At 43.7% G+C, this 23,355-nt stretch overlaps 1 protein-coding gene across 1 annotated transcript in view; it reads right to left on the bottom strand.

Annotated features, from left to right (window-relative positions):
• Positions 1-8,905: 8,905 nt before the first annotated feature.
• The window catches only part of DNAI2 (dynein axonemal intermediate chain 2), a 31,449-nt gene continuing 16,999 nt past the window's right edge, over positions 8,906-23,355 (bottom strand). Inside the window, exons 8-13 of the mRNA XM_063123185.1 lie at positions 16,648-16,871; positions 15,066-15,201; positions 14,461-14,607; positions 11,019-11,252; positions 9,515-9,559; positions 8,906-8,935 (exon numbers count right to left, since the gene is read on the bottom strand). Coding sequence (XP_062979255.1) covers positions 8,906-8,935; positions 9,515-9,559; positions 11,019-11,252; positions 14,461-14,607; positions 15,066-15,201; positions 16,648-16,871 — 816 coding nt within the window. The remainder of the gene's footprint in view (positions 8,936-9,514; positions 9,560-11,018; positions 11,253-14,460; positions 14,608-15,065; positions 15,202-16,647; positions 16,872-23,355) is intronic.

The following is a 23,355-nucleotide window of genomic DNA, read 5'->3' as shown; positions in this document are numbered from 1 at the left end:
GGAAGGCTGGTTCAGGCGCGCGACAGGCGCCACGTGCGGAGGAGCCTCCTCGCCTGGTCAATTTCACCTGGCCTCCTGCTCCCCGCGGCGAGCGTCTGGTCGGTTTCAGGCTAAATCGGTTCTTCCCGGGGTAAAGCCAAGGCAGGCGCTTCCCTACCTGAGGGGAGGCTTGGGGGCTGCCATTCAACTGGCATGATCGGAAGCCCCCTCCTGTGAACTGCGCCCCGCTTCACCCTGCAAAGTTCCCTTCTCGGGTTGCCCTCGCCAGCTGCTGCCTTGTCTGCGTCTCGCCCTGGGTGCCCGCGCCGTTCCCCATCTGGGATCTGCGGAAGCTCAGCCTTTTCTCTGCCCCCGGCGCCGCCTCCCTCTGTCTGCCTCCTGGTGTTTCGAGTCCCCTGGAGATCTTTCCAAACTGTACACAACAACCAGGCGCGCGGGAGGCTTCCTCTTAGTGACACAGCGGCGCACCATTGGCTGGGCCGGGCCTTTGCACTGCGCTCGGTCGCCCTCTGCCGGTCCGTACAGAAGAAAATGTGGGGTGTCGTCGTCGCCCGCAGGGATGGAGAAAAGCGGGGGGTTTCATTAATCGGTTCAGCTGTCCCCCGTCCCCCGAGCTGCATTTTGTTTCAATGCAAAGCCTCAGCCCTGGAAGATAAGAAACAATCAATTAAAAACAACACTGTTTGCCCCTGAACATGTACAGAGTGCTGTTTTTTTCAGCACCAAGTAACCCGCAGCTGCTTTCGCCAGCACACATGATGTGAGATTCGGAGGAAGGGCTTCCGGTGAAGAGGATGCAACGACAGCCCCGGGCTTCAAGGCTGCCGGCTCTCGTTTTAGAAAAGGGCAAAAGGTGGGGAGGCTACTTTTGTAGATGCTTGAGTTGGAAGAATGGGAGAAGAGACTGGCCCAGGCTAGCCCCTTCAGTCTATGTCGTTCACGGGAGGAGAAACCTCAGATCGGGGAATGGGAAGCTAAAGAGGCGCTATGGTTGGTTGCAGTCACTTATTTCTGCTTTATCCTGCAGCTAGGCGACTATCATGGCTATTTTGAAATGTAGTTTTGTCCTGATACATTGTTGTTGTTGTTGTTGTTGTTGTTATTGTTTCTCCTCCTCCTCGTCGTCCTTAGGCTTGAATCCAACCTTCCCTCTAAAGAACACAGGGAGTTCTGCCATTTCATTTTCACAGCACTACTTGTCCCCACTATTCTCACTCAGGGCCATCCAGAGAGTCTTATGAGATACTTTCTGGGGCATAAAGGGAATCTGAATTTGGATCTGCTGAGTCATGCATCCAGATGAAGTAGAAATGGATATTGGAAAGAAAGGAATGTTTTCAAAAGGATGCAACAAGACTCTGTCTTCTGCTTCCAGGAAAAGCATTGTTGATGATTGGCACAGAAAGTATTATTTCTACAGCAGCATCTGTCAGTATTCAATTTTGATTCATCATCACTCACAACAACCCTGTAAAGGAGGTCACTCAGTGAGTCTGCTTGGCTGATCAGGGATTTCAACTTGGATTTCCCTTATTCAAACTCAGTGCTCTGACTGAAGTACCATTGGTTCTCCTTGACTTCTTTGCATTTTACAATAGAGCAACAAGGCTCTACCTAAGCTTTAGGTTAGGGGTGGGCAACTTCAGGGAGCCTAGGAGCCATGTTTGCCTCCCTCCACCCCGTGGCAGGGAAAAATCAGTGCTCTCAAAACATCAAATCAACATCAGAACAAACTAAATTTGACCCTGTTAGTATTCTGTAGCGCTAAAGCTGCCATTGCGGGGTGGGGGGGAGGATTTTTTCCCCACTGCTGAATTTGGGGCTGCATATGGCCCATGCAGCATAGCTTACCCATCTTTGTTTTAGGTAGAGGGGTGCACCACCCACACATCCTTCAGTCACTTCCAGTGCAGCCTATGAAGCCTTGCGGACCCCACCCATTTTCTCCTGCTGCCAAGCTGTTCAGCTGGACTTTGGGGAGAGGGAATGGTGTTCCGGTGCTGCTATTAGCAGTGTTGGGAGAGCCATGCCCCAATGTCGGTGGAGATCACTGGGGGTTAGGAGAGGCTAGTAGCAAGAGAGAAACATTCATCTCACAGGCAGGGTTGCTGGGGGTTCAGAGAGGCTTTTGCCTCTGCCAGTCCCCAGCAATCGCCAGCCGATGTCACTGTCTATCACTGCCAGAACAGCTCTCCCTCCCTCCTGCAGTTTAGCTCATCAGTTGTGCTGTGGGGAAGAGGGGGCAAGTGTGTGTGTGTAAGGAGGGAAGTGAGTGCATTGTGTATGTATGTGTGTTTATGTATTTACGCACATGTGCATATGTATGCCCCCCGGGCCCCCATCCAACACCAGATGCAGCCCTCGGGGCTGAAAAGCTTGTGCACCCCTGTCCCATGAATCCTTTCCTCCTCTGAAGCCTCCCCAAGGGTTGCACTTCTTCCGGTGGCAAAAGCTTTGACACGCCGCTGAGGCTGACTGCCAGCCATTCCAGTGGTCGCCTTAGCAGTAGTTCCCATGGCATTATTTCTAGCTGTGTCTGTAATCACTGGAGCAGCTGACCGATCAAGACAGAGCCTGGGCTCCCATTCAGAGTTCATCTCAGCCCCCACGAACACCCTGATGGAACTAAAGTTCTCCTGAGTGAAATGTGTGCACACAGCCAAGCTGAAGGATGTAATGATGAGATATACCACTGAGGTATCCTGATCTTTACAGCCTTACCTCACCTGCACATTTTGTCCATTGTCAGCCACCATTCATTCTGGCAGTTAAACTCCATTGCCTGCCTAAACCAACTTTGACATGCTTTACTCTTCCCAAACACAGCTTCAATAGGATTCACCAGGGTTCTTCATCCATTCATTCAAATCTGTTAGGAAAACCAATGAATCTCGTTGCGATTAAATTTACTTTATATCCTGATAAGTATGAAGAGGAGCTCCTTAATGCTGTCCCATTTAGTGATGGCCAACTGGGTCAAAGCTGGTCTCCTGCGCCTTCTGCCATTTTTTCATTGTAAAATAATCCTCCAAAAATCTGACTCTTCTGAGCTATAGCAACATAGGAAAATAAAGTTGTTTCCTGGTATCCCACACTTTAATGTTCATTTCTTGTGGGGGTTCCATATGCAATGATGATAGGTGGGTCTCAATTCCAACCTTTCAATGCTTGCGTAGTGAAGGTGACGTATTCTAGATTAATGACTGGGATCGTGGAATTAGTGGTAGTTATTCTAGAGGCAATGGTATTGAGCAATATGGTGCAAGTCTGAGAGGGGCGGGGGGAAGTCTTACCCAAAAATACCTAGTCTGTACATGTCCCTAGACAGAGGGCTTCTAGCGCTACCAGTTAGAAGGCATAGTGCAGCAATTCCATACCCCGGCCCAACCAAACTAGATTTTTTCCTGAAGGAAAAAAGAGAGAAGTAGCGGGGGAAATACAGGAGGGTTACAAGTAGCAGACATCATCTGGAAAGAGAATGTTCATGTGGGGGAACCGAACAGTCTGTGAATGAGTCAGGGAAACATTCTGTCACCAACGGAACTGGGGTTTGGCTCCTCTGAGGCCTTAGCTAGATGGGGTGAAATACCGGGGAAATCCTCAGGATTGTCCCTGTGTGTCCACATGACACACAGGGCGTCAGGGAGGGATCCCTCCCTTGCTCCGGGATCTTGTGCTACCCTTTATGCCCGGTTTTTCCATGGTCTTGGGCTGAGCCCAAGACTGCGAAACATGTGGCCGGGTGCTGCAGTTTGTTGCGGTTCCTCACGAGGAGCCAGGACCTGCGCACAGGGCATCAGGGGTGGGGTGGGGGGAGTGGGGAAAATAATTATTTTTAAAAAAGTACTTACCTTTTGTGCTCAAGTCCTCAAGTGCTCCGGTCTCTTTAAAAAACGTTAAAACGGTGGGCACGACGCCTCTCCCTCTGAGGTCGTCGCAAGCTGCATGTGGACAGAGGGGGAGATCTCACAATAAAATATCACAGGATCTAGCTAACTAAACCCTTTCACTGCTAAACACCTCCAGAAAGGAAACTAGTCTAAACCAGGAGTTCACAATTCAAACCACTGCAAGGGCTGTTTGAAAACAGACTGCTTACATTGTATATTCGATGTGAGGGCTGCCCAAAAGTTTGGAAAGGAAGGATTTGTGTGTTCTAGGTTTATTTGAACTTGTGAAACTGATCATGAATTGCCATTTTCCTCATACATCACCATCTATTTCTGCAGCAAAATGTGGACATCACAGAAAAACCAAATCACAGAAAGAAAGGAAAGGGTTCTTATTAATTAATTAATTAATTAATTAATTACATTTCTATAACGCCCAATAGCCGTTGCTCTCTGGGCGGTTCATACCGTGAATGATCTTAAATGATCTTTCTCCATTAACACAAACTCATTATACTAAATTGGCATCCTGCACATCTTGGAAACAATCAGACATGACATCACGCTCCTTTAAATAGCACGGAGGATGGAAAACCTGAAGATGATTTTCCTGGGAATCCTTTGGGAGATCCTGCCCTAGGATTCCACTAGAGTCGGAGTGACCTGGCTGCAGCACATCAGCCAAGAGTTGTGGCCCAGTGGTGTTTGTAAAAAAAAAACAGGAGATCACAGGCTGCCCCTGTTATGGCCGTTTCTCTAAGTCTGGAGAGAAATTGTTTTGTTTTTCGGAGTGGTGAATGTGGTTTGAAAGGGGGATACTTTTGGAAGCTCTAGGGGTGGCTTCCTATGCATCATCATAATCATCATAATCATCATCACACACACACCAACAAAAGAGGACACAGATGTGCATAAATTTTGCTTGTAATCATATATATGTATAGATTCCAATTTAGAAATAATATTATTTAAATAGAAAAACAATACACCACACCACAGAGGAGATGGCTGCGACCGGGGGACTTGTGTGTCTGCTCAACCTGCTGTCCAGGTGCTTACTATGGATGGGCAACTTCATGGCCCCTTCTCCTCTTTCTTAGGGTTCTTTATCTCTAAACAGGGCAGCCCTTCAAATAGAGGACTATCCTCTGTTAAGGAGGACACATGGCTATCCTAGGAAGCTGCCCTAAACTGAATCAGCTCACTGGTCCATCTAGCTCAATGTAGTTAGTACTTACAGGTTGGCAGTCACGCTCTAGAGTTTCAGACAGGGGTCTTTTCTAACCCTACATGGAGATACCAGGGACTGAACCTGGAATTTTCTGCATGCAAAACATGTCCTATACCACTGAACTCCAGCCCTTCCCCTAAAAGGGAAGGTATGGATGCTTCTTCACGATACTTCTACTGAACTGCTGCTCATCTCTGTTGTACCTGTGCTGCTTAGGTCACTATTGTTTTTAGATTGCATTGTTGTAGTTGCTCTGGTAATTTATATTGTTTTTAAATCAAGTTGGAAGCCATCGTTGAAGACTCAATTTGGTGGGCAGGCAGTGTGGTAAAATGCATTTCAACTCCCCTGGTATACTGGGGAACTGCGAACAATGAAACAGGCTAGATGTCGGCTAGAGCGCAAATGGCGCAAGACTCAAAGTGAAGATGACCGAGCATGCTCTAGAGCACATAAACATGCCTATTGTGCAGTGGTGCAAGCAGCAAAGAAGGCTTACTTTGCTGCCTCCATTGCGTCCTCAAGTAGCCATCCACCAGAGATCTTTCAAGTGGTCCAGTGGTTGTTAACACTCTTCACAGCGAATGGGGTTAGGGTGTCCATGGGTGGATTTTTCCGTGAAAGGACAAGTGAGGTTGGTTCAGGTACTGATCACAAATTTCTGGGCTGAGTCTGAGCTCAGAGGCCCCTTGTTCCTTCATTCTTAGTGTATGTCCACCCAGCTGAGGCATTCTTTTGCATCTGGATCTGGTTGGTAAGAGTTCTAGTAAAAAAAATCCAAAGTAGATCTTACATGCCTAAAGGCGGCTCACCCCTGCTGTAGAGGAGAGAGGGCTCCATGACACACACATTTTCAGGAAGACATGGGGCATCGGTGAGTAGGAAATCCTACTCACTGAGATCTAGTAACTTGAAGATTTCAATCTGTCTGGAATTTCTCCCATTTTGTAAAAGTGTATGTATAAAACCTGTTTTACTACATGTGGGATCAACATAAAAACAACAACAACAAAAAAACAAAAAAACCTAGGAGCAGTGTCCGCTTTTTCGAGTGTATTTTGCCCACAGGCCCTATTTTGCTCCCCAGTTCTCCCCTGAGCACTGGAGAGAAAGATGATGGTAACAAGACTCAGTTTGAGGCAGCTCCTCTCCATTACACTTGCCCTCTGCTTCTCCCTTGAGGAGACAGTGTTTTCAGGAGCTGCAAGATGATCCTCCCATTAATCATTTAACCAACAGTGACTGGCAGAGCTGTTACCTGCTGTAATAAGTGCTGGATATGTTGACATCGCTGTGATAACAGGCCTTCTCTCCCAGTTCGATAGTTGCCGGCACAGATGCTTTTTGGATATTGTAGCCTAGTTCAACCAGCTGTGTACGTGTCCTTCACTATTTAAAACAGTTTTCTCCTGACGCTTTGGCAGGAGTAAATGAGAAGTTGCACTTGGCTCATACATTAGGAAAAGTATGAGGGCCAATAGCTTTCAGCCTTAAAGAGCAGGCAAACATCTTTGAACATATTATAGGAACAGGCTATATGCCCAAACAGCCCCAATAAGGGTGCTGTGATGGTCAGCCCTGTGAGCAAATAGCTAATTAATTTGGGCTTAAGGAAAAGAAGATGGCTCCTCTGTGCTTATCACCATCTGTGCCGGCCAAATGAGGGGAGGGGAAAGGAAATTCTACACCTCTTCTCAGAAGAGTGAGTGTGTGGCATTGGAAAGAAAATCCACCCATTGGGAAAACTTATTCCGCACCTAGGACTCTTAAGGGTTCAATCTTTCAGGATAACATTTAGAAAACAGCAACTTGGCCACAATGGAGTCTGCCAAGCTGATTATTGTCCATTACCTTGAAAGGCTACATAAGGAATGTTTTGGAGATGCACTCTCTCTTCAAAGGAGCTTTGAGTAATCAGCAATATAGGCAGAACATAACCAAGGCATTACTGAAAGGGGGTCTGCCAAGCAGATGGCTCATGGCTGGATCAATGCTGATGTAATTTCTTCCTTTTCCCAACAAGCGACAGAAGAGCAACTCTCAAAATAACCACATGTGGCTATATCTAATATTAGTCTAACTTAAGTCCTATTGATTTCATTGGGCCTGTTCAGACAACATGGTAAACCATGGTTAGGCCACTAACCCTTCTGCAGGAAGTGGTTAGCAGGCGAGTTTGTAGCCACCATGGTTAGGAATGGTTCACATGACACATTAAGTCATGGTTCACACAACATGCTAAGCCATAATGTTTAGCTCAAAACACGTAACCATCATGGTCTAGCGTGTTGTCTGAACAGGGGCAATGGGTCTACTGCAATAGGGCTAACACTGGATGCAACCCCACGAAAAGACCTGCTGCCCTGTCACAAAGAATGGAGCTGTAAAAAAGAAAGTAATCAGGATTTCTCCTGCAATCAAGAAATGGAAATGAAGAATGATGAGACAGAATGGAGAAAACTGCAAACCAATCTCAGTCGACGGTTTGCAATCCTGCTGTGGAGGGCAAACACGAATCTGGTTTGGCTGTGATGGCAAATTACTGGTTATCCCAAACCAGGGAGTAACTAATTAAGCAGAACCAACAAGGGGAGGAGGACGGGGAAGGGAGTCAGGCATTACTGAAGACAAAGCAAATGACCAACAAAACTGCATCCACTTTATACATTTATAGATTTTTCCAAAAATATACAGATTTTAAAATGTGGAACATTTTGGTATAAAATACCAGCTTCAGTCGCAAATAAGAGTGTGCTACAAACCCAGTTATAAATTGAGTCAGAACTGATCAGGAACTGGCCAAACCTCATTACTGAAGAACCAACTCCTTCCTGTCATCCATATGTTTGCTAATGCAGCTACATTACAAGGTAATTGCCATTTTGTTAGTGTACATTGCTGACTCATAGATTGAATCAACAGAGCGAGCAATCCTGTGTGCCCTGGGAGAGTGTCCCAGGGAACATAGGGTTGTTAAAAGCCCCCTTGCTGAGGCCATAGACACTGTTAATGACCTCAGGAGAGGGCTCTAAGTATTGATCCTCCTCTCACAGCTGCCAGGGAAAGAATCATGGTGGCTGCTTCCCAAGGTTGCAAATGTAGCCCCCGCACCCAAGGGAGAGAAAGGGGGCATTCCAGTGGGCAAGGAGGAGAGCCCGGGATACGAGAAATCCTATGGCCTCTCCAGTCCTGGCCCCCAGCCCCTGCCAGCCTTCTCCTCTAGACAGGCTCAGAGGCCCAACTTCAGGGGGGAATGCAAAAGGAGAAAAGAGAGCCAAAAATCACTTCTGTCCTCCTCTTACCCTGCCTGCAATAGCTCGTGTTGAATACTCTGCAGCTTCAGAGATTAAAGGTGTCCTTCTAAGGGGACACCTTACTTCCACTCTGCCCCCAACTCAAGCTCTCACACACCTGGGTGCTGGAAAAGAGCCAATTTTCCCCCTAATTTGAATGTACGGATTTGCGTTTTCTCTTGTGGACGTAATATTTAATAGTGCTAGATGCTGAAGCTCCTTTAGTTGTTTTCTGCCCAATACTGTTATCCATCCATTGTGGCTACCTTGAATTTTGTTTTTGTCCCTCTAGCATTAAGAGTTACTGTGAGTTTCCATGGCAAAGACACAGAGTTCCCCTGGACACTGCTCCTGATTAAGACAGAGTAGAGGGAGAAAGGAGTAAAAACTGTGGCATATTTATTGACGCAGTCTGTTGTGTAGAAAAATAATAAAAAGGGAATGAAGTCCAAAAAGGAAAGTAAATAAATTCCATGCAGGAAATGCAGTATTCATTCCTCTTCCTCTTCTTCCTCCTCCTCCTGTAAAAAAGTAGGATTATTTATTTACCAAGTCTCACTAGCAGTGACTTCTCTTCTCGTTTTGAGACAGCTCAGAAGCATTCAATTTCAATCTTTTTCAAAGAAAGGCAAGCTCCTGAAACTATTCCTAGAAAATTTTTTGAAATGTGTTTGGCTTATAACAACCAATTTGTATTTTTGTATGCGGTGTATGCTCTTGTATCATATTTTGTAAAGATTGTTTACGTTTTTTAAGTAAAAGGTGAAAAGTCTCACCTGAGCCCTATATAAAAGAATTTCTGTTACTGATATCAGGATTCAGAGAACCTACATTTCCATGGTGACACATTATTCTTGGGAAACCGAATGGCAATGGTTACCTGGTGGTCTAGGACCAGCTAAATACCAAAATTTCATTCCACAGAATCCCAGGGAAGGACAAATTCATTACATTGCTTGTTGAATGGGCAAGCTCCATTAACAGGAGAATTTGTAAAATACATTTTTCTACAATAGGAGATTGTGGTGGGTCTTCAGCACTCTGGATAACTGGATGCATATAAATCAAAGGATATTTGGGAGTGGTGGAGGAATACTGACCTTAGGAAGGATTATTTCGTCGTCCTCTTCGTCAAGCTCCTGCTCCTGATTAAATAAGGACATTACTATAGAGTGATTTGAAACAACTTCCTGGAATATTCATAACTTATCCATATTCAACTTTAAAGACCTAAACATCTGAGATCTGCTTACCTGAAGGACTGCCTTTGCCCATATGGACTTACCCAAGTTTTAATATCTCTGCTCTCCCATTGAATCAAATCCACTTGATGAATACCAGAGACAGGCCACCTAGATTGGGAAACTGCTTCCCTGGGGAAATCTGGCAAGCCCCTTCTCTCTCGTCATTTTAAGTGTGTTTTGATTTTTTAAAAAATGATTAAGTTTTGTTAATCATAAAAAGCTGTCCTTATTTCTTGTTTTAAACTGTAGAAATCCCTTCCAAGAGATGTTTGTTTGATGCCATCATTGATATCTCATAGTGCTGGGCAAAGCCTGCCCTGTTCTCCTGAGCGTTTGAGATAGTTTTGAGATAGTAATATGGTTTTAATTATGTTAGTTTTCCCCCTGCCATTGGCTTAACTTCTGTTCTGGGTTTTAAGTTAGTTGCTCCAAACCTGTATGCTTCCAGCTTTGGAATCGCCCAATTCTCTTAATATTGTTGCTCAAATAACTTTTACTTTGTCGTTTCAATATTGCAGTTTATGTTATTGTTTTCACTGTTTATTTTACAGATGGATGTAAGCCTCATTGAATGCCATTCTGGGCAGGCCCTAAATTCAATTCAGTGAATGAATTGAAATAGATCCCCTCTTTAACCTTTTGTGTTGAATGCTGGAAAACAAATGCTAGAGGTTGCAGTCCTGAGTTAGCATACCCCTCTGCTAGGGAGGGCCAAATGGAATTCATAAAAAAACTTTGTCCAGCCACTAGAAAAGCCTTCTCCAACCAGGTGGCTTCCAGATCATTTGGACTACAACTCCCATCATTCCTGAACCCTGCTGGCTGGGGCAGATGGGAGCTGTAGTCTAAAACATCTGGCAGACACCAGGTTAGAGAAAGTTGCACTGGAATATTACTGAGCAGTCCTTATGAGTTTTTATATGGATATTGTATCTAATCTGTTTCTATGCTTTTTATCATTTTAAATTTTGTGTATCGTTTTTTAATGTTCAATGTTTAAATCTTTGTAAACTGCCCAGACAGCTTCGGCTATGGGGCAGTATATAAATGTAATTAATAACAACAATAATAATGATGATGGTGATGACGTAAGTTCACTGCAGAGCTGAGGGCTAACCTTGAGAGAGTTCCATTTCTTGCATAGTGCCTCTGTATCATAATACAACATGTCACCTTGGAGGACTATGCTTTCCTCCTTCATACTGAGATGGGATTAATTGCATTTACTTAAATGACACCTGGCAGACATTTTAAGACTCCTCAACCTCCCTTGGCCTTGCCTTGTGCGAAGGAGCAGATCTAACCATTGTGTCTTCTATCGCTGGCACGTCCTCCCTTCCCCTGTCAGGGATCCTCTTACCTGGCCTGCGATTGACTTTTGCTTGGTCCGAGCGCGCTCTCTGCGCCTGAGCTCTCCCTCGATGACGTCAAAGAACTCCTTCTGCACGCGCTCCAGCGTCTCTTCGGGTTTCTCATCTTCCATGTCATCTTTGACTTCTTCCTCCTTGCCCTCGGCCTTGGTCTTCTCCTTGAGACGCATTTCACGGTGCCGCGCCTCCAGGATCTTCTCCCGCTTCGTCTCCCGCTCAAACATCTGAGATGCACAGAAGGGTTATAGGCAGGAAAGGCCTGAGCTAAGTCCTGCTGGTGGATGTGAAATCCACTGGCAGTCCGCCTCAGGAGCACCACTTTGCTAATGCAGCCACTTTGGACCACAGGCTTTTCAGCTGCCTCTTGGATCCTGTGCTAATCCGCCGCCTCTCGATTGGAGAGAGACTGGTCTAACACCTTTGAAAGAAATTGCGCATCTCACTTGTTTTCCAAAAGTTTACAATAAACTAGTTTTTATCATCTTCTTTTACAGGCTGTGGCATTTTATGCCTATCCAGCAAGGACCTATTTAGGTCTCTTGCTATCCATCACAGTGTGTTTCCAGCCTGACATTGTGCCTTCCATTGCTCCTGACCTGCCTCCAACTCATGTCTCTCCCCATGAGAACCCACATATTTCTGGGGTGGTAGTGGTGCCATGTTGGGCAACCCGTTTTGACTTCAGGCAGTGGGGGCATTGCTATAGGCACAGCCTGACTCCGACCCCACACTCTTTCTCCTTATAATTTCAGTTCTTTAACAGTGGCTGCTATGCCCCAGGTACCTGGTTAAAAAGAGAAGGAGCTTTTTAACAAATACAGTCTTTGTTTCAGCAACCTGAGATGTTTTTCTTCTATTTGTGGTCTATTTTGGATGATCTCCCACTTTTCCAGCTTTGGTTCCCCCCTTCTTCCTGGAGGATGGGATAGCCTTTCGTTTTTTGGGGGGGGTGTAAAGGGGCTAAAAATGAGAAAAAACAAGAACAACATACTCACCAGCATGGTTTGGTGAGTAGCGTTTTGGACCTAGGCTCAGGTAATGTAACACTGGATGTGTAAAAAAAAAAAAAGCAGGGTACCAGTGTGGTGTTCCACGCTGTCAGCATCACATCTAAACTGGACTGCTGGTACCTGCACATGGAGTGTTAATTTAGCACACCAAGGATCTGGGTGCAGCAGTATCTGAGGTGTCATCAATATGCGGATGATACCCAGCTCTACCTTTCCTTTTCATCAAACCCAGGTGAGGCAGTGACTGTTCTGAACCAGTGCCTGGGCACGGTAATGGACTGGATGAGGGCTAACAAACTGAGACTCAATCCAGACAAGATGGAGGTACTGTTAGCGGGTGGTTCATCTGTCCGGCGAGGTGATGTTTGCCCTGTCCTGGACAGGGTTGCACTCTCCCTAAAGGATTGGGTCCATAGTTTGGGGGTGCTCTTGGATCCAGAACTGTCACTTGAGGCACAGGTGAACTCAGTGGCAAAGAGCACCTTTTATCAGCTTAGGTTGATATACCAACTGCGCCCTTAGCTGGACTGAGATAGCCTAGCTACAGTTATCCATGCTCTGATAACCTCTCGTTTGGATTACTGCAATGTGTTATACGTGGGGCTGCCTTTGAAAACGGTCTGGAAGCTTCAGCTGGTACAAAACAGGGCAGCCCGTTTACTAACAGGGACTGGCTGGCGAGATCACATTACGCCAGTCCTTTTACAACTTCATTGGCTGCCAGTCCAGGTCCGGGCCCGATTCAAAGTGCTGGTATTGACATTTAAAGCCCTAAACGGTTTGGGGCCAGGTTATTTGAAGGAACGCCTCCTCCCATATGTACCTACCCGGACCTTAAGATCATCTACAGGGGGCCTTCTCCGTGAGCCCCTGCCAAAGGAAGTGAGGCAGGTGGCTACTAGGAGGAGGGCTTTCTCCGCTGTGGCACCCCGGTTGTGGAATGAGCTCCCCAGAGAGGTCCGCCTGGCGCCTACACTGTACTCCTTTCGTTGCCAGCTGAAGACCTTTTTATTCACTCAGTATTTTAACACTTAATTTTAACTTAAATTTAAATTATACTGTTTTAACTCTGTATTTTAACCTTATATCAATTTTGCTGCGTGGTTTTATCCTGGTTGTGCTTTTTATACTGTATTTTGTATTTGTGCTTTTAACCTGTTGGTTGTTTTATTATGGTTTTAATTTTTTGAACCACCCAGAGAGCTTCGGCTATTGGGCGGTATAAAAATGTAATAAATAAATAAATAAATAAAGGCTGCACATTGATGCACAGCAACCTGGTTTAGATGTGATGCTGGACAATGAAACTACTTGGCAAAAGATTCATGATTCAGGACAGGCAAAAGAAAAGGCTTCTTCTCACGGCACATTATTAATAAGTAGAATTTTCAACCACAATATGTGGCGATGGCCACTAACTTGCACAGCTTTAAATGGGGGAGGGGAGCAGATTTTTGGAGGAAGGGAAGAGATCTGTCAGTGGCTAGTAGTCATGGTGGTGGCTTCAAGAATCTTCAGATTCAAAAGCAGTCTACCTCTGAAGAGCAACCGGCTGGGGAGCAAAGAGTGAGAAATGGCGGGTGCCTTCATGCCCAGTTTGTGGGTTTTCCAGTGGCATTGGCTCCGTGTGTGTGTGTGTGTGTGTGTGTGAGAGAGAGAGAGAGAGAGAGAGAGAGAGAGAGAGAGAGGATGCTGGGCTAGATGGGTCTCTGGCCTGATCTAGCAGGGTTCTTGCATACCAACTTGGTGCCCTCCAGCTGACCAGGGAGTATGAGAGTTGTAGTCCAAGACAGCTGAAAGGCATCAGGTTGGAGAAGGCTGTCGCACAGAAACGTCAAGCATCCCATTTAAACAAGCCCTCAGAGAGGGGAGACCTGGGTTCACTTCCGTGCTGAGCCATGAGTTCCATTAAACATCACACTCCTGCTTGCACAGACGGGATTTCTCCATCTCCTTCTCCTCCCTCTTCCCTTCACATCCCACCCAATCTGCTCCAGAGATTCCCTCAACTTTCTGGAGCAGACGTGAGGGATGCACTGGGAGGTTGCAGTGGGCAGAGGACTGGGTGGTGATTGGGCAGGGCCAGAGAGAGGGGCGGAGCCAAGGAGGTGAGGTCGGCAGGCCAGATTGAAGGGTCTCCCAGGCTGCTGGTTCCACATCCCTGATTTAAATGGATAAATATGCCAGGAAGAAAAGAAAAAAAGAAAAAAAGAGGGGGCTGGATAAAGCAAAACGCCTGCTTGAGAAAAGGGGTGGAGGGCAAAAATCCACACTGGAGTTTAGAGCAAGTATGGGAGTCAGTAGAGGAATGAGGGTGAAGAGACGCAGCACTCAGCCTGTAGCAAGACCACCACCACCACCACCACCCCATTCCTGCCTGCCTCGGCCTTGAATCTGCCCCCTACGGGCAAGAGACACTCACTGCGGACGCCAGGTTCTTCTCGTTACGTTGCAAGGTGCAAAGGCCAGACGAAACCTCCAGCAGGGTCACTGTGCCCAGCTTGGAGCCACAGCCAATAAAACGCCCATTGTCCTGTAGACGCAGGCTGAAGAGAGGGTCATCACAGACCTGTTGGAGGAAGTCCAATTCAGGAGGGAAGAGGGTGTTTCAATGACAGAGCAATCAAGTATCTCAGGAAGAGACATGTGGTCTACCATTAAGCCACAGCCCCTCCCCTTTTAAACACACGCAACTGCAGCACATATAAGCAATTGTGCCATGTTCAAGCATGCCCACATACACAGATGGGCAGGTTTTCCCCTTCCAAGGAAGTGGGTAGCTGTAGGAACCATCTATTTTTCAGACTTACTATCAGGTCATTGGTGCAGCATCAAAGTCTATTCAGGGATTAAGAGATACAAAGCCCAACAGAAACGACTCAACCAGTCACTTCTAACTGTTTTAATGTAAGCATCAAGCCAGAGATTCCATCCTGAGAGTGGAAGTCTCAGAACAAAAGGATTGGGACCCAAAAGCCTAAAATACGGATGTGATTGTTCCCGTCCCCACCATCGCCTGGGATGCACCTTCAGATTGAGCGTAGGGTTATTCTGTTTGAAGAGGAAGTCCCAGACGTCAAGGGTCCCGTCCATCTTGGTGGTGAAGAAGACCGCTGGCCGAGTAGTGCTCCAACACCCATCTGTGAGGTAAGCCATATGGTATCTGCCAAACGACACATCATTTTGTAGGTTTCCTTTTTTTCTACATAAGCCACGTGAGGGCTTTGCTCTAAAAGGTGGCCTAGATTCTAAAACTGATGAATGCATATGCTCATGTATTGGGCTTTTGACTTCCATTTCAATGGTTCCACTTTAAAGAGTTGGTACTTAAATGTTGCCTACTGAATGTGTCATTTTGCCCGAAAAAGGATATTTCAAAGGAGGGGTCAGACACTGATGTGGGTCCACCATTTCAAAAGGGCAACCCATGGATTTCCTCTGTTTTGTGAAACAGAGGAAATCCACAGCTTGCCCGTGGTCCTCTAACCTTGCTCAACCTCATGATTCCAATGTTTCCACTAGTTCAACAAATCTAAAAAACGAGAACATGGATTTGGAAGAGCTGTCGCTTAGTGGTACAGCAGCTGCTTTCCATGTGGAAGGTCCTGGGTTCAATCTACACCACTTCGATGTAGGGCTAGGAAGGTATCTTGCTTGAAATGTTGCGAGAGCCATTGTTGCCAGTCAGTGTCAACAATACTGGACTAGGTGGACCAAGGGTCTGACTCAGTATAAGGCAGCTTCCTATGAGCCTAATTAATAATTTATAACTTATTGGTAATTAAGAAATAGATTTTAAGATACCGCTCTGATCAATTGCTTTTCAGCCTTCTGGAGTCTCCCTCTGTCCTCAACATATGATGATATGAAGCTGCCTTATACCAACTCAGAACGTTGGTCTCATCTAACCCACCAGCATCTACACCATCCTTCCAGAAGTCCTGGATGACAAGTCCCAGAATTCCTGACTGTTGGCCATACTAGCTGGGGCTCCAAAACTTCTGGAGGGCACCAGGTTGGGGAAGGATACTGTACACCGACTGGCAGTAGTATCTCCAGCCCTACCTGGAGATGTTGGAGACTGTATTTAGGACCTTCTCTATGATCTGTCTCTATATAACCTGTTCATCATCTCTGCTTTCTGGTCTGTCTTCATGCAGCCTTCTCCAGTTCAAGAAGTCCAACCGGGTGCTGGCTCTGCCTAAGCTATCCTCTAAGGCTTGTTCAGAGGCAAGTGCCTTGGAAGCAGGATGGATGAAGGAAGGAAATTCCACTAGCAGGCTATCTCTCCAAACCACGCAACAAATGTAAGCCAAAATGACAATCAAATTAGGAAAGAATGAGGATGAACATATGGGATTGTTACATCCACAACACAATTGCTATCTTGACATGTACTTCATGAATACATTTGGCAAAAATGGACACTGGAGAATCCTCAGATAGCCTGATTCTGGCCAGATGGAAGCCTCATAACTTTTGGTAGTAACAAGGCACCTGCTATTAACAGTCAATAGTTTGTGTATCTTATGAAATAATAATAATAATAATAATAATAATAATAATAATAATAATAATAAATGATAGGCCAAAAGGATGTGTTACCTACTTAGTCCACATAATTGATGATTCTTTGCTCTCTTCTGACCAGATGCGTGCAGTCCAGTCCCCAACTGTCAGAAAGTTCTTGGGATAGAAAGGATTCCTAGACAGGGAATAAATGGGCCCATGGTGCCCACTGTATGTGCAGACAATTTTTTCTGCAGGAGTCTTGGCTTTGCGGTTGCAAGAAATCACCATCCCTTGCTCTGTGCCCACCATGAACTTGGTTGGCTGTGTGGAAAAACAACAGAATGCTAATTGTTACCTCTATGTGCAAGCAGCCTTTCCCTGGACAAAGGAAAACCATCCCCACCAAGACCATTTGCCAGCCATGGTGGGCATGGGGCAGAAAGGCCAACGATGCTGAATGAATTATTCAGGTACATATTATTGCCATGATCACTGACAATAGCAGAACCCAGAAATGGAATTTAGCTGGTATGAAATTAACTAAGACTTTGATCAGAAGTGAACCAGTGTGGTGTAGTGGCTAAAGTGTCAGACTGAGAGTCGGGAGACCCGGGTTCTAGTCCCCACTCAGCCATGGAAACCCACTGGGTGACTTTGGGCCAGTCACAGACTCTCAGCCCAACCCACCTCACAGGGTTGTTGGGAGGATAAAATGGACAGAAGGTGGATTATGTATACCGCCTTGGGTTCCTTGGAAGAAAAAAAGCAGGACATAAATGAAATAATACATAAATAAATATTAGTTATTCTTGGTGGCCACCAAGTCGTGAACAGGTAAGAATAACTAAGTGGTGTAGACAATTGAAAAACTGTATCTTCTTCCCCACTAGACCAAACATTATAAGTCATGTTAGTCTTGGCCCAACCACAACATCCACCCCTCAAAAGATATGGTGAGAGTCACTTGAGAAAGAAAGAAAGAAAGAAAGAAAGACACTGCAGCGCTGGAAGGAACTGTACAGCTTACAAGGAACTAACTGAAACAAATGCAAAACTATATTTTAAAACAAAGGATTAAGGAAATGATGGCAGCATTCAGCAGGGAGAAGAGGTAGCTTTGCTGGTGAGATCAATGCTCCCGCCCCAGAGAGTGTTCCAGGGAAATGCTTGGTGTCTATTTGAGTAAAAGATCACACAGTGACAGAGACAAAGGGAAGTGGGGGAAGGAGGGGTAGTGTTAGGACTAGGTCAAAGTCTAAACCTTGGTCTGAGACTTGGGGTGAGGAGCAACTGCTGAATCCTGACCGTGTAAGCAGCTGGAATGACACTGCAGGATTTGGGCCAGAGGGAATTGACCAAGCAGACCAGTTATACAACAGAAAGCCAGTCGTGAGGGCTTTCTGACCTATATCCTCTTCCCCATAGGGCCCTAAATTGCCACTACCAACAGGTCAGAGGTGAGGCAGTTCAGAGATCAAAGAATGCCTGCTGATCTGTTACGAGTCTGCCCCTTTTAAAGGTACCCAACATCTGAAGCCCGACTAGAATCAAGTATATGATCCACCTTAAGAACATAAGAAAATCTGGGGGGCGGAGCTTGGCAGCCATGGCGGTGGCAGGTTTCTTCTGAGGCTCTGAGCGGCTTTGCCGGAAAAAGCAATTATCTATTTTTTAATGGGCATAAATCTTTGAGCAAACGACAGGAAATGATTATAAAAGCTATCGGAGCTGGAAAGTGTTGAGAAGAGCCGATGGGAGGAGGTGAGCTTGACGGAATGTCTTTATAAACTGCAGAGGCAAAACCGAAAGTAACATGATTGATGTCGCAGTTTGAAAAGAAAGAACTTATGCTTGTTAGACGTTGATCTGATTTACAGCGATCCTCACTTCTCATCCTTTATCTTAAGTTGGAAAGATTGAAATACTGGCTTTGAAGTTGTTTGCTGTAATCTTTGTAAAGTGGAAAGTGGAAGCTGTTTGCGGTGTGCCGAGAAGGGGGGGGTGAAGGGGAAGAAACAGCATTCTGTGAGGGAGATGTGGGATTTTGAGAAACTGTGAATGATTGGATCTGATCCCCTCTAGTGAATGCTGTTGTGAACTGAATATATTTCCTCCCCCTCGGGAAGAAGGTGGTGTGTTTGGCACATAGAAGAGAAGCCAGTAAAAGTTGCTAAGGAAGTGGGGGCTCTAAGATTTATGCCCTACTCAGAAGGGTCCTATGTCCAACATTAAAAAAAAGATTAAGAAGTGGGAAAAGTTGAATATACAAAAAAAGAAACCTTCAAATCATAATTTAACCCACCTCTCCCACCTGGAAGATACAGCCCCTGGAACAGACCAGGAAGACGAAGTTATAGACCCAGTTTCTTTGGATACAGTACCAAATAAAGAAAAGAATATGGCTGAAGGGGGAAAAGCAATGGACAGCAACTTTCCCTCCCTAGCAGAAATTAAGGCAGTTATTGTAGAGAATAATATCATTATTTTTAAAAAAATGGATCAGCAAATGAATGAATTTAGACAACAAATGCGTGTTCTTTCGGATAAGACCGCAGAAAACTCGGATAAGATCAAAGAGATAGAGGCAAAAGCGGAATTGGACCAGAAGAAGCAAGAGGCTTTTGAAAAATCAACAAATATTCAATTTAAGGAATGGGAATTACGTCTGATTGCCTTGGAAGACCAATCTCGTAGATCTTCGATTCGAATAAAGCAGCTGAAGCAGATACAAGGAGAAGATCTTAGAGAAATCATTCTGAACTGGTTCAAAGAGCTGATGCCTGACATACCAATAGATGGATCGGATCTGGACCGAGTCCACCGCGTGGGGGGGCAAAACTACAAAGGGACTAGAGATATTTTGGTGAAATTTGGTAACTATTATAAAAAAGAGCAAATCATGAAAGAATTGAGATCTTTGACCAAGTTACAATATAAAGGCAAAGTAGTGCAAATTTATAATGATCTTTCTCAACATACATTAAATTGGAGACGGAGTATTAAACCAATAACTGGAATGTTAATGCAGAACAAAATTCCATATGCATGGGGTTACCCGGTTTTCTTAAGATTTACATATGGGAGGAGGGAACACAGAGTAACCTCATTGGATCAAGGTAAAGAATTGCTGAAGAGGCTGGGTCTGGATGGGGAAGCAAATGGGGCTGGAGTGGGTGGGGGAGGGAATGAGGCTGGGACATCTGGAGAGTAAGAGAATTGTTAATTATGTTTGGAGATAATTGCAAATAGAAATGCTAATATAGAAACCTGCCGGCCAGGCGCAGCACTGCCTCCCCCCCCCCCTTTAAAGTAGATGGCTGGAGTACTAGACTCACGGGGATATGGGGGGGGGATTAGAGTGGGGGGGTGGGGAGGGGGGGAAGGTAGGAGAGGAGGGATTGGGGTAGGAGGGTGGGGGTTTTATGTATGGAGTTTGTTTTTTTATGTAAGCAAGTTTGAATTGCTGAGCACAAGGGATCGGAAGAGATTTCAAAAGGGTGATTATGGATAAAAAGATAAAGGTATCAACACTCAATGTTAAAGGTTTGGGGGCAGTCGTGAAAAGGAAGAGAATAGAACAAATGCTTAATAAAGAGGGATCAGATATTATAATGGTCCAAGAGACACACCAAGGCTCCGAGAATTCGAATATGATAAAATTAAAGTGGTTAGCCTATTATGAAAAGTCATTAGGAACATCGAAAAAAAATGGAGTGGCCACTTTGATTTCAAAAAAAAGTGGGTTTATATTAGAAGAAGTAAAAAAGGATGATAAGGGCAGATATCTTATGTTAAAAGGTAAAATTGAGGGAAAGGTCTATACTTTGATTAATGTTTATGCCCCAAATGAGAGGCATAGAGAGTTTTTTATAAAGTTGTTTAAAGAAATAGAAGAATTTAAGGAGGGGTATGTTATATTAGCTGGGGATTTTAATATGGTTATGGATAATAAACGGGACAGGTCAAATCCCACTAATGCTGAAAAGAGGAACAATATGACTATATTGAATAAATTAGTAAAAGAAAATGATTATTTAGATTCGTGGCGTTTACTTAACGGGAATAGGCCTGGATTTTCATACTTTTCCCCAGTTCATCATACATACTCCAGGATAGATTATATATTTGTTTCAAAAGATTTTGCAACGAGGATTTGTAAAATGGAAATGGGGGTAATAAAAGTAACTGATCATGCCTTGTTAAGTCTAGAATTTACAGTTAAGAAAGATTATAAAGAGGCATATAGATGGAAGCTGAATACAAAGATACTGAAATATAATAAAATAGTAGATAAAATTCGGAAGGAACTGTCGGAGTCATGGGAAATTAATGAAAAAGGAGGAACAGCTGGGTCAGTCATTTGGGACACCATGAAGGCTGTAGCAAGAGGAATCTGTATTAGAGAAACATGTAGTTTAAAAAGACAACAACGTGCAGAACAGGAAAAGTTAGAGATAGAAATTAAAAACTTGGAGGAAAGATATTGGCGAGTTAAAGATAAATATAAATTAGTGGAAATACAAGCTAAGAAGAAACAATTAGAAAATTTAAATATAGAAGAGATTCAAAAGAATTTAATGTATATGAAAAGGGAATATTTTGAAAACAGTGATAAGAACTCGAGGTTGCTTGCCAAGCTCACACAAAAAGAAAAAGGGAGGAATGGGATAGAAACGTTGAAAGATAGCCGAGGGAATTATTGTCATGCAATGAAAGCTAAAATAAAAATTTTTCAGGAATTTTATCAGGAATTGTATAAGGGTAAAGAAATTCAACAAGAAAAGGTGGAGGAGTATATTGGAAGGTTTATAAAGAAGGGAATAAAATTAGAATATAAGGAGTTAATGGAGTCAGTAATAACTCAAAGAGAAGTTGAAGAGGTTATTGATAAGTTAAAAGTTGGTAAATCACCGGGAGCAGATGGTTTGGGTCCAGAATATTATAAGGTCTTCAAAGACTGTTTAGTTCCAAAATTAATGGAACTTTATAATAGGATATTATTAGGAGAGAAGATACCTGAATCATGGGAACATTCAGTGATAATTCTGATCCCAAAACCAGATAAAGATTTGACTAATCCCGATTCTTATAGACCTATTTCTTTAATAAATCAGGATGCTAAAATTTTTACATCTATTATGGCCAAACGGCTAAATAAATTTTTGGCAGAATATATAGGAGCAGATCAATGTGGGTTTGTGGTAGGAAGGCATATGCATAATTTAGTGGGTAGAGTTTTAAATGTAATAAATGTAATAAAAAAAAGCAAATATTAAGGCAGGTATTATGGCATTAGATATTTTTAAAGCTTTTGATTGTGTGAGCTGGCAGGCACTAAAGAGTATTATAGATAAATTGGGATTTGGAAATAAATTTAAAAATGTAATAGAACAGCTATATTCCCAAAATACGGCGGTAGTGGTGGTAAATGACGGACTTACTGAAAAGATATGACTAGCCAGAGGAACAAGACAAGGATGTCCGCTCTCGCCGGTCCTGTTTGTAATGGTTATGGAAGTTTTGGCGAAGGCACTAAGGGAGGATGAAGAGTTAGAAGGAATTGGAGAGGTAAGGGAAATAAAGTTAAACATGTTTGCGGATGACACTTTATTGACCATTAAGAATCCATTAAGAAAATTAGAAAGAATTAAATATCAGTTGAGGGAATTTGAGGAAATTACAGGGTTAAAAATAAATTGGTCTAAATCAGAGATGATGTTGTTTAACTATACCAAGAAGGAAGAAAAGGATTGGGAATTTAAGGGAATGGAATTGAAAGTTAAGAATGAGATTAAATATTTGGGAATTAAAATTACAAAAAATTTAGAGAATCTTGAAAAGGAAAATTTAACGAGGTTAAAGAAAGAGGTATTAGAGAAATTGGAGAAATATAAAAGATTAAATTTATCTTGGTTCGGAAGAATAGCCTTAATAAAAATGAAGATATTAGCTAAAATTAATTTTGTATTTAGAATGTTACCTATAAAAATATCAGAAACCGAGATAAAAAGTTGGCAAAATATTATTAATAAATATTGTAATGGAGAAAAGAGAGCAAGAGTGAATAAAAATAATTGGTACCTAAGCCAAAAAAAGGGGGGAATGGGTCTCCCAAACATAAAATTATACTACGTAGCAAATAGATTAAGACATGTTCTAGAAGTAATTATGGGAGTAGGAGATTTATATTGGATGGAAGAAAAAACCATAAATAAGGTAGAGATGAATTTGGAGAATGTTTTTTTTAAAGACGGAGGAAGAAAGTGGGTTGGAAGTATAGATAATCCACTCCTGAGGACTCAATGGGAAATTTGGAGTAAATTTAAAGGGAAGCTGCTTCCGAGCAACTCTCCCTTAGCACCGATAATAATGTTAAAGAATTTCCCAGAGGATCTAAAGGGTAGATTATGTAAAATATTAAAAGAGAAAAATAAAATAAGATTAAAGGATTGGGTAAGAGATATTAAAACAAGAGAGGATATGGAAAATTTGTTAAAGGAGAAGAAGCTATCTTGGCTAGAATATGGTCAATTAGAGCAATGGAATAAAAAGTGGATTAAAGATAATAGAATGTGCAGAAAGATGACGAGGTTTGAAGAATTAGTAGTAAGTAAGGAGGAAGGGAAAGGAGGTAGTATAGTTTCAAAAGGATTAATGAGTGAAATATATAAAATATTGTTAGAGAAGGAGTTTAGAGAGAATACAGAGAAAATGGTTTGGGAATCAGATTTGAAGATACAAATAGGGCGGCAGAGCTGGGAGGGACTATGGAAACAAAGAGTGTTGAGAAGTTTATCAGTAAGAA

This window comes from Elgaria multicarinata, chromosome 3 (genome assembly GCF_023053635.1).
Source record: "Elgaria multicarinata webbii isolate HBS135686 ecotype San Diego chromosome 3, rElgMul1.1.pri, whole genome shotgun sequence".
Taxonomy (NCBI): Eukaryota; Metazoa; Chordata; class Lepidosauria; order Squamata; family Anguidae; genus Elgaria; species Elgaria multicarinata.
Note: the sequence above shows the minus strand (reverse complement) of the source record. Positions and strands in the feature narration are given on the sequence as shown.